We start from the raw sequence: 15,326 nt of genomic DNA on the forward strand, positions 1-15,326 counted from the left end.
TATCCTCCTCCTGTTCCTCAGCCACCATGGTACGGCTGGCCATGGGCACCACCACTAGGCACAATTTCACTGCCCTAGCAGCCCTACTGGGATCCATGGGCAGCATATAGACTTTACATCTCCCAGGCATCCATCATGTAACTCACCACAAGCCCTTGAGACTCTCCCCCTTGGCCACGGCATTCAGAACTGCCGAACCTCCAGAGAAGATCATAGAGGAACCGGAGGGCAGATTCAAGGAGGAAGTCATGTCAAGGGCCAACATTTGTTCCTCCCCAAACGAGGCAGGAGTGGCCCCTCCACCATCTTTAGCTGATGATTTTGGGCTATTTCAGGATTTGGCTAAAAGGGTAGCAGACATGCTGCAGATATCTCTAGAGGAGGTAAAAGATACCCATCATAAGCTCCTGAATATAGTCCTCCCCATCAACATCTTGTTCACTCGCATACCTGTTGATGAAGACAGCCTTCCTGGTGGCAATCACCTTGGCAAGAATAGGGGAAATAACAGCATTGATGGCAACCCCCCTGCGTATACTGTTCTTTTGGGACAAGGTCACTCTCCGATCACAACTGAAGTTCATCTCCAAGGTGACCTCCCCTTTTCACATTAAACCAACTGATTCACCTCCCAACATTTTACCCCACCTCACTATGATAACAGGGAGTGTATACTGCATACACTAGATGTTCAGAGTACCCTGGCCTTTTACCTGGATAGGATGGAGGCTTTTAGGAAGTATCCTAAGCTTTTCCTTTTCATTGCAGAGAGGTCTAAGGGCAAAGCGATGTCAGCTCAGAGACTGTCCGAATGGGTCTTAAACTGTATTAAACAATGCTATCATGTTCACAACATAGCACCTCCATCCGGAGTCTGCACCCACTTCACGAGGTCGGTTTTCTCCTCCATCGCCTTCCTCAAATTTGTCCCTATCTCAGAAATCTATAGAGTGGCACCCTGGGAGTCTGCAAATATCTTCACAGAATATTACACTATTACCAGCGATTCTGCTTCTGTTGCCATCTTCAGCTGCACAGTATTGTCATCTGTAACAGGCTTGACTCCGAAGCCCCAGCCCTCCATTGGGGATTCTGCTCGGAAGTCACCTACTGTGGATCACCCTTAGGGATACTAATTGAAAAAGAAGAGGAAGTTACACACATTGTGCAGTAACAATAGTTCTTCAAGATCTGTGTCCCTATGGATGTTCCACAACCCACCCTCCTCCCCTCTACTTTGGAGTTCTCATTAAGGACTTTGTGATAGGGAAGGAACTGAGGTGGGATTTGCCAGTGTGCACTGGTTAGCCTCATGAGGGGTGGGGGCATGAGGAGGGAGCAGAGCTTGTGCATGCCGAATGGACACTGCTGTCAAAGTTCTCCCATCGGCAGCACAGAGACACAAGCACACCTACAGTGGAACACTCAGACAGACATCTTGAAGAACCATGGTTACTGCACAAGGCGAGTAACTTCCTCTTGTTAAAGTTAGTTGTTGGCCTTTCAGTTGTTATGGCAAAATCGCTGATCTGTCTCTTTTTGGGAGACAAAGATTAACAGATTTCTCCTACAAATGAAGCTGATGTTGAAAGGACTGTGTTTGTTCTTTGTTTGTACAGTGCCTAGAACAATGGGATCTTAGTCCATGACTGGGGTTCTGAGGTACTACAATAATTAATAAAGAGCTGCTGAAAGGCATGGAACAGGGACCTAAATTATAATCCAAGTTATGTTTTGAGACTGATGGTGGCATCAAAAGTCTCATCACTTGCCTTTTCACAGATTTGAAATTAGAGCCTAAAGTTTTATAGTACCCAAAAAGTGTTCATGTAAATACAGTACTTCAGAATTTCAAAAAATTTTAAAAATTCCCTCCCCGCAGTAACCTCCACTGAGGTTTTTGTTTAAAAAAGACAACCCAATCCCAGATTTTTTCACAGCCTTGATTTCTGTTCTGTTGATAAAGGTATTCTTCCACTTCATCAACACGTCAGTTTGTTAGGGTACCTAACATATAGAAATCTGAGATTGCTATTGCTTTAGTAATCTTTTGTTCTATACTCAATAAGCAATATATAAATTCAACAGCATACATCCAGAGCGCATTTCCATTACAGAACCAAACAAAGGGGCATAATTAAGATTGGGTGGGCACTATAAGCCAGCTGAGATGAATAGTGAATGATGGATCATCTGACATGCAAACTGGATGGATTCTTTAATTGCCTATTTTCAGATTTTAATTTTTGAAGTTTATAAAGTGTAGAGTTTTTTTGTAAGACAAGTTGGGTTTTTGGAGGTGTTAACTGTAAATCTCTGAAATGCACTTTCAACCTTTTTGACCAAATTTGATAAAATCTGATATATTAGACCTGTATGTGTGTTCAATGTTATACCATTCTGTGCACTATTAACTATTTCTGAAAAACTAATTAACTGAAAGATGGAGAACCTTTAAGTCTAGATTAGAATCGCAATTACAACTTTAGAATTTATGATGTTCATCTTATGTACTATTTGCTCTTGTTCTAGCTAAAGAATTCCTCTACAGAGGAGTCAGAAAGCTCATGTGATGAAGAGAAACAGGAGGTAACATCAAATTTCAAGGAAGAATCTAAGATAAGGGACCTCGGTCAAACTACCCAGAAGCCATCTAAAAACGAAACTCCAAGTAAAGGGTGAGATAAATGATGTGGGAGGTCTGGTTTATAAATTAATAAGAACTTCCAGGCAAACATATTTGTAAGCCTTTGTTTAATATGAATATAAAAATTATTTCCTTCAGTGAAATTAAAATTCCCTTATATACTGTCTGATCTGTTTTCTAGGGAATGTCCTACCTCAACAAGTACAGAAGAAGAAGCTATTCAGGGCATGCTTTCTATGGCAGGATTGCACTATACCACATGTTTACCAGGTCATACACAAAGCACAGACTGTACAGATAAAAGAACCTCTCATCAGGAACACAGAAGTTACCCCAGAAGTAAGCATAAGGACAGGCAGCCATCCCAGAGTCATAAAACAGAATGTGGTAGGTACTTATGTTAACTATCATTGCCACACTATGTTGCACTAGGGCTAAGATTTTCAAAAATAAGTGCCTAAAATTAGGTTTCTAGAGCTATAGTGAAGTTCCTAAATTAGTCTAGCATACTTTCCAGAAGTCAGTGAGATAACGGTGTGCTCAACACTTCTGTAATCCAGGCCAAATCTATTTAGGAGCCTAACTTTAATGAGGCCTTAGCTGTCAACCTAAAAGTTTCTTCAGCATCTTTCAGTGTTACAAGAGTTGCACTGGTACAGATGGGTGAACTGAAAGCTATAATTCCCTCCAGGGGAAAAAGCTGAAAGCAATAGTTCATAAGATCTCCCTAGTTGCTGCTTTCATGGTATATACCTTACTAGAGAAACCTTAGATTCTCAGTCTGCTTGATGGCTTCTAATACCGTCTCTTTAAAAAGCACATCTGGATATGTTCCTGGAATGCAGATGTGAAGGCTAGACAGTTTAATGGCTGCATCCTTATTCTCACAGGGAGATCAGTTTGGTAAACCTTAGAAAATGCTATAGCTGAAGAAGCTGATAAAGGAAACTGTTACCTTTGGTGAAATGAAAAAGGAAAAATCAGTCTATTACAAGAATGGGGAAGTTATTTTGTAGTCCACAATATTCAGATACCTACAAAAATAGTTTGGAAAAGGAGACAGTTCTGCAGAGATGGAGTAAAAGATGTATTCAGAGAAAAATACTTCATCCAAGCCTATCTCCATACACACAAACACAGTGTGACTAGATGTGGCCTCTCTGCAAGGGTGCAGCTCATCGGGTGACATCAGAAGTTTTATTTATAGAAATGAACTGTGCTGGAGAAATGAGTCCTAGACATAATATAGAAAGGGATATGTAATAGAATTGAAGAGGGTCCCAAAGATACAGAATAGCATCAGAAGTTTAAAAACAAAAAACAAAACCTCAAAGAATAAATGTAGGATGGAAGCAATAATAGAGGCATGCAATTCAGCAGAGCTAGGAACTGGAGATTTCTCAATACTTTTTGTGGCCCATCAGTGCATCTGGGTAGATAGGGAGGAATCTGTGCTGATACTGGACCAGGGTACCAAGAAAATTTAAATTTCATAGAGAGCCTTTTTTGTAGTCTCTCTAGTATTAGCAAATTCTCTCAACATCAGTAGACCTAAAAGAAACACATGCCTATTCCAAACCTCCACATGAAATTCCTCCATTTTTCTCATAACAATTTGTATTTCTGTTACAAATTCTATTGGTTGAGATTGACCTGTCCCATAATCTTCACAGATGTCTTAGCGGTCTACATAGCACCTCTTTGAGAGAAGAGAATCTATACCATCCTTTCTTAAACTGTTTATCAGAGCTCAGAAGACAGTCAGACAGTACAATAGCACTACAATTCCGTTCTTTCAAGTATATGAATTCCTGATAAACCACAAAAAACACCTGCATTCAGCAAGATCATGACTCACCTAGGTGTCCAGATAGTTACAAAGAGAGATCATTTATTGTGTAGGTGAAGCAATCAAAGATTACGGCTATACTTAAGACTGTTTCAGCAGAAACCAGAAGTCACAACTGTCACCTTGAGATTCCTTGGGATGCTTGGATCTTGCATTGGTTCTTATCTGGACAAGGTAACGTAGAACTGCTACAGACCTTTATGCTGTCCTTTATGCTTCCTTGGACATCAGCCAGTGTGGAGAAAAAGTAGATAGTTCCAAAATACCGGCTTACCACTCAGGAAGAACCAAACACTACTTACCATGGACACAATTCTGGGAGCCTACATTAGTAAAATGGTTCAGGGGTTTATACGTTAAGGAGCTGTCAAAAAAAACTGACTAGAATTCAGGCCATTTTGACTAGATCCGTAAGAGTTTTAGGAAGAGATGTCTTAAACGTATTCTGGGAATGACAGTCACCACCACTGTAATAACATGCATCATTTCCCAAGGAAGAGAGAAATCCAATTGGCCTCTGTCTAAAAAGCAGTCCACCATCTGTCATGGGAAAAGAGAAATTTGTTCTTGAAAACTCTTCACATGAAAGGGAAAAGAGATCAGCACTGCGTGGCTATGACACAAGAATTAGACCAAGTAGAATGAAGTAAGATTTGTTACCATGATGATTCACCAATTCAGAGTCAAATCACTGATTCTTCTTTGAGTGACCTCTGCATAGTCCCACATTTGGGATTCAGCAGCCACATGCAGCTCAGAAGGTGGAATGTAACTAGCATTGCCCATTTGAGCTCTCAAGCACCCTCTTTGCTTGGCCCTTACCTGTTCATGAGCATTCTAGGGCGTGTCTGTAAAAGGAGGCATAGTACTCCAATTACCTCTGCTCCTTCCACCTGCCAGAGATGACAGATGGGGAACAGCTCTGGAGAAGGTCATCCCAGACCTCTTAAACAGTGCTTTAGTTGTTAGTTAGTTTCTTAGGTAGGCTATTTTATTAAAGTTAAGGTTTTTAGTCCTCTCAGAAATTGACTCAGCAATCTCCTACACAGGCGCCAACTTTCCTTGGTGCTGGTGGGTGCTTGCGCCCCCAGCCCTGCACCGACTCTGCCCCCTCCCAGTCCCTATTGGACCCCTCCCCAAATCCCTGCCCTGGCCTCGCCTCTTCCCCGGGTGTGCTGCGTTCCTCCTCCCCCCACTCCCTCCCAGCGCTTGCCGCACGAAACAGCTGTTTCGCGGCGCAAGTGCTGGGAGGGAGGGGGGAGAAGCAGGACACGGCGGCATGCTCAGGGGAGGAGGCAGAACGGATGCGAGCTGGGGTGGGAGGGGGTGGGTTGGGGAGCTGCAGGTGGGTGCAGAGCACCCACCAATTTTTCCCTGTGGGTGCTCCAACCCTGGAGCACCCACGGAGTCGGTGCCTATGATCTCCTATATCATTTTCTACCCATCTCCCATTTAACCAAAGTTACACACAATATCTAAGTGAAAGAGGCTTCAGTTATCTTAAAAAAAAAAAAAAAAAACTGTACTGACCAAGAAGACTGTGATTCTCCAGCCTGATGTTGGTTAAGTTTTTTGTTCTGCTCCCAACCCACATTGGTTTTCTCAGCTAAGTCCTATCACCCATCCAAATCTGACTGAATTGCTGTCCTGGGATGCTCTTGGGCATGAGGTTTTATAAATCATCATTGTTATCAACTTTCATTGTCCTTCATATGGGTATTTAGATTGTAACACTGTAGAGTTTTTTGTGTCTTGTACAGTCATAGAATCACAGAAATAAGGAGCTGGAAGGGACCTTGAGAAGTCAAGTACAGCCCCCCTGTGCTGTGGCAGGGCCAATTAAAGTAGGCAACTATCCCTGAGAGGGGTTTGTCCAACCTGTTTTTAAAAACCTCCAGTGATGGGGATTCCACAACCTCCCTTGGAAGCCTATTCCAAAGTTTTTCCTAATATTTAACCAATATCTCCCTTTCTGCAGATGACTCCTGTTACTACTTGTCCTACCTTCAGTGCACATGGAGAACAGTTGATCACTGTTCTGTTCATAACAGCCCTTAATGTGTTTGAAGATTATTAGGTCTCTCCATAGTCATCTTTTCTAAAGAATAAACATGCCCTGTTTTTAATCTTTCTTCATAGGTTAAGTTTTCTAAGCTTTTCATCATTTTTGTTGCTCTCTTGTGGACTCTCTCTCCAGGAAAAATGGGGACACACTGAAGTGTGGCACCCAGAACTGGGCACCGTACTCTAGATGAGGCTATCCAGCGACAGCATACCAACACTTAAAAAAACAAACCAAAAACCCAGTAATGAATACAAGTTGCAGAAGGCTTGCACCTTTTGTGGACTTTCTTACAAAGATGCAGAAAAGTCAAGCAACAGATATTAAGGAAGCATCCACCAGGCATAATTTGATGGTTCTTAGACAGTACTGTGGCAATGAGGGCAGCTGTTTTCAACATCAGTACTTTCAGATCCACCTTTACTGTGTTATCAGACGTTCATATGAAGCTCAGCAGAAATTTGGCAATTTAATGTGCCAAATAGGTATGGACGGGAAGTGAGAAATCTGACATCTCTGATATGTGAGAACTGTAGTAACAGACACTTGTATTATGAGATAATTGTCTCGGAAATCTCTTGCAATTCTTCTTTCTATTCATCTCATTGTAGGTTCAAGTTTTTCAGTCACAATTAAGAATTTCAAAGTTTCAACTTGCTAAATTTCTTTTTAGGTAAGCACATGAGGGAAGAGGAAAGAGGTGTGGGGACTTCAATATGTGCAAGACAGCTAAATGCAGCTTCCAGGGTTACCCCTCAGGTAAGACATTTTAACCCGTGTTATAGAACAAGGAGTATGCAGCTGTCAACAAAAAAACAAAACCAGTAAACTTGATGAAGGTATCTCCTTATTGCCCGTCTGGTAACTAAATAACTTTGGAGCTGGTAATTGACTATCTGTATCATGTTTTATCTGAGCTGTTCTGCCTTTTTGGATGTTTTAGGAAACATAAATATATTATAAAATTACTGTAAAGACACTAGATATCTTAAGAAAAAGGGTGAATTTACTGTTCATGAAGATTGCAGAATGATGATCCACAGCCATGGAGTCTTACTTCAGACAGAGTAAGTTCTAGCTTTCCCATATTGCCCAGTCAAACTCCATATGGAAACTTCACCTCTTTCTCACCCTTCTTGGTCATCTCTAGTTATACTGCCATACAAGGTTGTCAATTGTGTGGTGGTTTTTGAGATGTGGACGCTTGCCCATTGAAAACTGGACTGAGGCTGCTCAACTCATTTCACATAGGCCGCCAAACAGTCAATAGTTGGTGTCATCTTTGAGTTTTTAATCTGGGCTGGATTCAAGCCAGAGGCCTGAAGATGAAAGACTCTAAATCCTGTTACCAGTTCTTCAAGCATTCCAGTTTTTCCTAGCATTTTAAATGCTGTCCATCTTACTGCTATAGCTTGTGTTCGCTAGAAATGTTAGTAATACTTAAAGTACAGGACACTGATACTATTTAGTAACTATGTATTTTAATTGCAAGGTAACTTAGTATTCTACAGGAATATGTAATTACATGGTAGGGCTTATGGTTTTATACTTCCTAATTTAGAACTGGCTGTGTCTCAACTACTGAATATTCAAGACAAAGTGCCAATTTAAATATTCACTGATTTGTGATATTGTTCATTATAGTTAGGAACTGTCTGTGAAATCAGGACATTGTGTTCACACTTTGGTCCCTGCAAAATAATGAAAGTGGAAGAAATGGATTATATATTTTTGTGTATTCCTTACTTCCCTATATCTGTATTCGCAACAGTTAAACAGTTCACTACTATTTTAGTGACTTTAATAACTGCATGTGAAAAAAGTTACACAGAAATATCATGTTAGTATAACTTAAGTTTTTGAACGGGCATATACTGTAGAGAAATGGACAGGGTGGTAAAACAGACCAGCCTTTATTCCTGTTAAAACTGTATCTTCATTCAGAAATATTTAATTTGTCCAGTAGTACAATGAGAAGAATTAAAAGGTGTTTGCATCCAGAAATTATAAGTCTTCATGTGTGATTGATTTCTCTCCCCTCCCCCCTTCTGCTCCAGGATACAAGTAAAGCTCAGAAATATATTAAGAAGGAGGGGGCATCAGAAAGCTAGTCATAAGGTTCAGGAGAATAGAATTTTACACACAGCAATGGCTTGAGGCTTTCCAACATGGCAGTGCACGCGGGACTCGACCCTGATCCAAGGGGAGTGTCGGTTGAGTGACGGCAGCCTCAGCCCTGATAGGCCATATGGTGAGACGTCCTTGTCTATACCCCTTCACCCAACCAAGAGGCCAGCATCAAATCCACCCCCTATCAGCAACCAGGCCACAAAAGGTAACATTTTCTTTTGCTGTTCTCTTGTCCCCCCAAAAAAACCTGGTTTCCTATTTTTTGTTTATCTACAAATCTTAGAAAAACTTGTCTGAAACAGAAGCAGCAAAAAGTGCAGACATAGACTTTGAGGGAAAAAATCCAACATATAAGCATCACCTTGGCAGTCAAATTTGGCATGGAGGAGTTGTATAGTGAAAAAAGAGGGATTAATGGTTTATGCCAATTTTGAGCTTCCTTAGTTAGCATGGACAACTTTTACAAATTTATCAGCTATGAAGTAATGATACCTAGTTTAGATTAAGCATCTGGGCTTTTTTTCCCCCTCTTTCTGAGTTGAGATACTCAAAGTATGAGGCTTTAAAAGATAGCTTGCTGATCTTACTAGTTATCTCCTTAGCTGTGTAATTTACTTGAGTACAAATCTGAGGGAAGGGCACAATTCAGGGAGAAGAGACTAGTGGGTTTTCCTATTTAAACTAGGAAAATCTGGAATTATATAATCACATTATTATAATGCTGACTGTAGCTTAGGAAAAGTAATGCTGAATTTCATGTATGTCCATTATGCCCACTGCTTTAGTCCAAAACAAGCGGACAAAGATGAACTGCAATGTAGAAATATGTCAGCTGAAAAAGTCAGACTCCAGGGGAGAATCTGCTTTCCATTTAGCAAAAAGAAAAGGAGTACTTGTGGCACCTTAGAGACTAACAAATTTATTTGAGCATAAGCTGCTTTGAGCTACAGCTCACTTTATTGGATGCATCTGATGAAGTGAGCTGTAGCTCACGAAAGCTTATGCTCAAATAAATTTATTAGTCTCTAAGGTGCTACAAGTATTCCTTTCCTTTTTGCGAATACAGACTAACATGGCTGCTACTCTGAAACCTTTCCATTTAGGTTTATCTGATTTTACAAAATCTGTTCTAAAAATAGACTGATATACTGGTTTCAATTTTCCAGGCAAGCGTCCAAAGAAAGGAATGGCAACTGCCAAACAGCGCCTTGGAAAGATCCTTAAGTTGAACCGAAATGGCCATGCACGCTTCTTTGTGTGATGTTGCTGCTGCTGCTGCTGCTGCTGCTGTCTTTTCCTTCACAGCCAGTATTGAGAGCAACAGAGCCTGGAGCTGCTGCTGTTCCTCTGCCCGAAGTAGACTTGCATGTACCATGTAGAACACTGCCTAATGAACAAAAAAACCAATGCTGCATTTTCACTGTGCCACACCCGCTCAGCAATAACCATTTGGGAATGGGGAAATCTTCAGAGAGACAATGGACTGGGAAACAGTCTCTCATCAGGGCTTGAATATCACTTTGTTGCTGGTAGTGTCTGAGCTAATTCATGAGGGGAAGATGATAAAGGTGGTTATCCATAATTTATTTCTGACAGACTTTTACAACTTTTAAATTCATTTTTAATTATTTATTTGGAAGACTTTTTTTGTGGGGGTTATTAATTTAGATTTAAGAATGTGAAGGTTTTTTATTGTTCTTGATAATGTATGTTTGGTGCAGTGGAGAGCCACATTAATGGTGATTAGTCTGGACTCCTAAATTTGATATTCAGGTTATAGTCTTAAACAGGGATGTGATGCATTATTAATTATTTTTAAATTAAGTCATATGGAATCATATTTTATATTTTTTCTGCTCTTTATAAGCTATTGGTTGGGCTTTTGTTGCCTGTAAGGTGCATACACTCTGCCAGTTTAGTTCCCTTAGCCTCTCTCCATTCTGTCCATATTGCTGACTCACCAAAGTGGAGAAGCAAAGACTCTTCTGTCTCCAAGGAGAGCATGATTATTCAAGTTCATTAGCTAACATGTCTTAAACCGCACCCCTCCCTCAAATGGGGGTTTATGCTCTTCCTCCTGACATGATTGGTGTTCGGTCCGGGCCATGTGATTTTTTTTCTCTCAAGGAGAAAATAAAATCCCTTTGAGAAGTTTTATTTATACAACTTAGTTGAAATGTTAGTACAGAGGAGAACAGCTTTTATCTTTTCCTGGGGGATGGGAGAGAGTGCAATATGATGGGTTAAGTTTCATATTTCTAAATTGTGTTGGTTGAAGAAACAATTCTTAAAATATAAATTGCAGAATTAAGATTTGGCAGATTACTTCCTGTGGTGGGTGGAGGGAACACTAAAACCAGTGATGATCATTAGTATACTTCAAAAATATATTTTACTGAGGAACTAAGGAGGCAGTTGAACATGTGCTGCTTGCAAGGCTGCACATGACAGCCAATTTGAGTCTTAACAGGTGCATATATAAGTGTTGAGTTTAGTAGCTAGCTGATCTCAGAATGATCATTTGTGCCATGCTTTACATAGAGCTGATAGTAAATGCCAATTCTGAATTACCTGTAAATAATGTTGATTTTAAATTTGTATTTTTCTGTAATATAAAATTAAATATTTAACTTTTCAGGGCGGGGGGAGAGGGGAACAACTTTACTTGATTCTGTAAAAATGGCATTTTGCAGGGTCCAGCCAAAAGTAAAACATTGATGTGCTAGGGATACCACCTTGGATTTTTCCTGTATAGTAGGAGTGAAAAGGCTTGGCTTAGCTATTCTATTTATTGATTTGTCTTAACTCTACTCAGTTTGCCTGTCCTCCATATTCTGTCCTGAATAGCTTCTTCCTGCCGTGCTTAAAAACATTCAGTTTTACCTTCCAGATTTACATGTAGCTTTATCCATGTATACAGCTAGATTAGAATATGAATAATGCCCTTGGAAATTTATGGAAATATATGCTGTCTGGATTTCCTGATTATTGCAAGACCAGAACTAGCTAGCTGAGGGCCAGCCCATTTCTGGATGAGAAAATATAACCTGGGTATGCATAGGGCAAATAGGGCATGATTTTTCTTTCTTCAGAACTTGCAAATTATTGTTTTTCTCTTTGTCCTGGTCCAGCTTTTGATTTGAAAGCAGTGTAGACATCAAAATTAATTGATTTTGCTAACCCATAGCCAAAAATGCATTGGATGAGTTAAAGCTCTGTTGGTAGACCATTTTTATTTAATACATGCTACCAGCCCTGTTTAGGGTGATGGGAAAGGAGACAATAAAAGTGATAGTCACTAATTACCAAGTAACAAAAGACAGGGAGAAGTTACTCTACAGGTTTCAAAAGTGGCCACAAATAATAATGATCTCAGGCAAGAAATTTTCCAGTCAATAATGATAAGAAAAAATACTTTCAACCTTTGCTATGAAAATTTAATTCTATCTTCTGATACATTCTCATGGAAATATTTGATAAATGTGTACCATGTTATCAATACTGATTTAAATGATAAGAAAAAAGCTTACCTCTGATCTGTTTGTGTCAGCTCAGGGAAAACCAGGTCATATCTTCCAGGCTTTAAGTAACTGGTTCAGTTCTGACAAACCAAACCAAACTGCTTTTCTCTTACTATCTTTTTTTTTATTTATTAAGACACAGAAGTATTTCACAAGGGACATCAAGCAGAATTGGAGGGGAGTAAAGACTGATTTTTTTTTAACGTAGATTCTGAGAACATTACATACTGAAACAGAAATATGCCACAATGAAATCTTGAATAAGGAGGTTTGGAATATGGAACATACAAAATGCTGCTTTCCCTGGAACTTGTCTGCAGCAGGTCTGTCTTCTAAGCCTCCTCATTAGCAAAGTATATAGCTATCATCTTACTAGTGGAAAAAGTACTTGGCTGGACCCATATATGTTTAATGGTTATTTATAGTTTGTTTTTTTTCTTCCCTTCTCTCCCACTTTTTCAAGGTGGCTCTCCATTGTAGTGAGTGTACTAATGTCTCTTCATTGGCTGTCAACAGGCAGAGGTTCATTTCCATTTTCTCTGTATTTCCATGCTTCCAGCAGAAGTCTTTAAGAGACTATAACTTTATTTGGGGTGAGAGGGAATCTCAGTCAATCAGTTTAAAAGAAATTGTCTTGATTGATAACAAATGAGTCTCCTTTTGGTAGCTTGATGAAGAGGATGTGTTGACCTCACTTATTCATGTATTTGTATGTTGGGATGTTTTTATTATATTCTTGGAAGAAAACACTGTTGCACCAAACTTTTTGTAGATGGGCTGAACCTGGTGCTGTAGAGGTGGAAAGAAAATAACCTGTCTTTTCTCACATTTCACTTTTGGGATGGGGGGTAGATGGATAGGAGCACTGATAGGGGGCTGCCGGGGGACTGAGTCCTCCTAGGGGAACTCATTTTCAAGGAGGATATTTAAAGAAAAAAGATATGAAGAATTTGGACTTCAAGACAAAATTACTATACTTTATTTTTTAAACTTTCTGTTGCTAGAAGGAAAAATGGTATGAAATGGAACACTTGGGGGTTTGCTCTTCTCCAAGTACTCAAGTTCTTATAATTTTTAAAAAGAAAAATGTGAAAATGGAAAGACCACCTAGAAATTATATCAAGGACTCTTCCAGCAACTTTCCCCTTTCTTCCTGTACTATACTTGCTAATAAAGCCTGGCTACAAGGTAGCCCTTAATGACCTCTGAGGTAGATTACCTATGCAACCTATAATATTCTACATGAAATAATTCTTGAAGAAATCATTTCAAAATGGTTTGATGTTAAGAATGAACAATTGTTGCTTTCTGACCACATTTTTAAGCTGAAGTACCTGTGTTAATTTTAATAGAGATAAGAGAGCACAGTGTCATGGCCATCCTTTAAAAAGCTTCAGCTTTCCCAAGCTTTGTTATATGACAAAGGCTGCTTTCATTCACCAGGGCACGAAGTCCTAAATTTTGAAATCTTTGCAGGAGTTTAACCCAGGGCTGAGTCGTTATCTGGCTGACCCTTAGTTGGTAATTGTGGGGACTGAGCAGGGCTGAGGCTAGAATCAAACCATAGCTAGTGGCCCCCTCTAGCCTCCATGCCACCAAAAATCTTAGTGTCTTTTTTTAAAGCTCTTCCAGACCATTAAAGGCTGTCCATGGCCCTGGGACTAAGCAAACCTACTTTATTCTGCAGAAGAAATATAAATGAAACCAAGGCCTTACTGTTTGTGGTTAAACTGGATTAAAAAGCTGCAACATCCATTTAAAAAAAAACAAAAACAAAAAACAAAACTGTTTCTGGTTGCAAAACAAGTGGTGAATCATGCAGGAGATGGGAAATATGAATAGCACTGATTGGGAAATGTACATGCTTCTTCAGAAGCTGCATTTCCTTTTGGAAAAGGACTTTTTTCTACTTTTAATAAAAATTAAGCCATAACAGTTTCATGCTGTGGGACGGGAGTGAAAGGGATCACTTTAACAGATTATATTAATATGAATTATCACTTCTGCTGGGATATGTCTGATTTTGTCAGTGCTTTGGCAGTTATTTCTTTTTTTAAAATCCATTAAATTTGAAAGAGGAGATAGTTCTTGGCTATATTTACTAGTTTTGTAGTAATGTTTTGCTGACCCCTTTGTCTTTCCCTCTCCCTTTTCTACTGTCTAATTTCTATCCTTTTTTTGAACATCTGTGGAAAATACTGGCTTGTCTGCCTGAATGGGGTCTCCGTGTGCATGCGTTGGTTGTGTGTGTGTGTGTGTGTGTGTGTGTGTGTCTTTTTACAGAAACGCACTACAGTGTTGAGTATTTGGCTGGGAAAGGGGATGCTGCAGCTTTAAAGAGCTTTTTTTTTTTTTTTTTTTTTTTTTTTTTCCCCAATTCACAACAGTATTTCCCATCCTCTTTTGCCTGCAGGCAGGGAAAATGTATGTACAGTATTTATTTTGTTTCAATTTTACTTCAAATTTGTAAGTTTCTATAAGTAGCTCACATTGGTTATTCTAGGGGAGGACAAGTGGCTTGTTTAAATTTGTATTTGATATTCATAGTTTCCAGTTTCTGTACTTTAAAACATTGAAATTAAAAAGTTGTATTACTTATGTTTTGATTTTAGCAATCTATAGTGTTTAATTTCTACAGGTTTTTGTTCACTTGCTTAAAAGTGTAAATACAGAAAGTTGTAAAAAATGTCTCATGAGGAAAAAATGCTTAATTCTGTTTCTAGGCCTGATTTTTGTGCCTGTTATTTGACTCTTGATTTTGATGAAGATGTGCTTGAGATGTTGGGAGTGCAGTACATTTTCTTACTATTTTAAAGTGTAAGTTTGCTTTCTATCAGAACATTCTCTGGGAGCTGAATGCATTTTGTAAAGATATATAGTCTTTTTTGACACCTAAATGTAAAAAGAAATGGTTGAGACTTCCAGTGGTCCATCACTTAGTAAACGTCAAGAAATTGATCCAATTTGGAAGCATTTTAATGCTGAAAGAAATTATTTTATTTTCTTCTTGTCTCTTTTTTTCATATTTTTACTTTTTGGTCAAGTTTGCCTTATGCTTCTGATGCCTCTGGCTTTACTGGGAGCAGCTCTTCCTGTCTGTGACTGAGGAGGTACTGT

At 39.3% G+C, this 15,326-nt stretch overlaps 1 protein-coding gene across 2 annotated transcripts in view; it reads left to right on the forward strand.

Annotated features, from left to right (window-relative positions):
* The window catches only part of KDM7A (lysine demethylase 7A), a 97,959-nt gene that overhangs the window by 81,284 nt on the left and 1,349 nt on the right, over window positions 1-15,326 (forward strand). Inside the window, exons 16-20 of one of the 2 annotated variants that reach the window (XM_038415733.2) lie at window positions 2,533-2,678; window positions 2,829-3,034; window positions 7,232-7,317; window positions 8,616-8,893; window positions 9,855-13,975. In XM_038415733.2, the coding sequence (XP_038271661.1) occupies window positions 2,533-2,678; window positions 2,829-3,034; window positions 7,232-7,317; window positions 8,616-8,669 (492 nt within the window). In that variant the 3' untranslated portion in view covers window positions 8,670-8,893; window positions 9,855-13,975. Of the gene's footprint in view, window positions 1-2,532; window positions 2,679-2,828; window positions 3,035-7,231; window positions 7,318-8,615; window positions 8,894-9,854; window positions 13,976-15,326 lie in introns of those variants that run through there. The other variant, XM_043518863.1, reaches the window with a different exon arrangement.

This window comes from Dermochelys coriacea, chromosome 1 (genome assembly GCF_009764565.3).
Source record: "Dermochelys coriacea isolate rDerCor1 chromosome 1, rDerCor1.pri.v4, whole genome shotgun sequence".
NCBI lineage: Eukaryota > Metazoa > Chordata > Testudines > Dermochelyidae > Dermochelys > Dermochelys coriacea.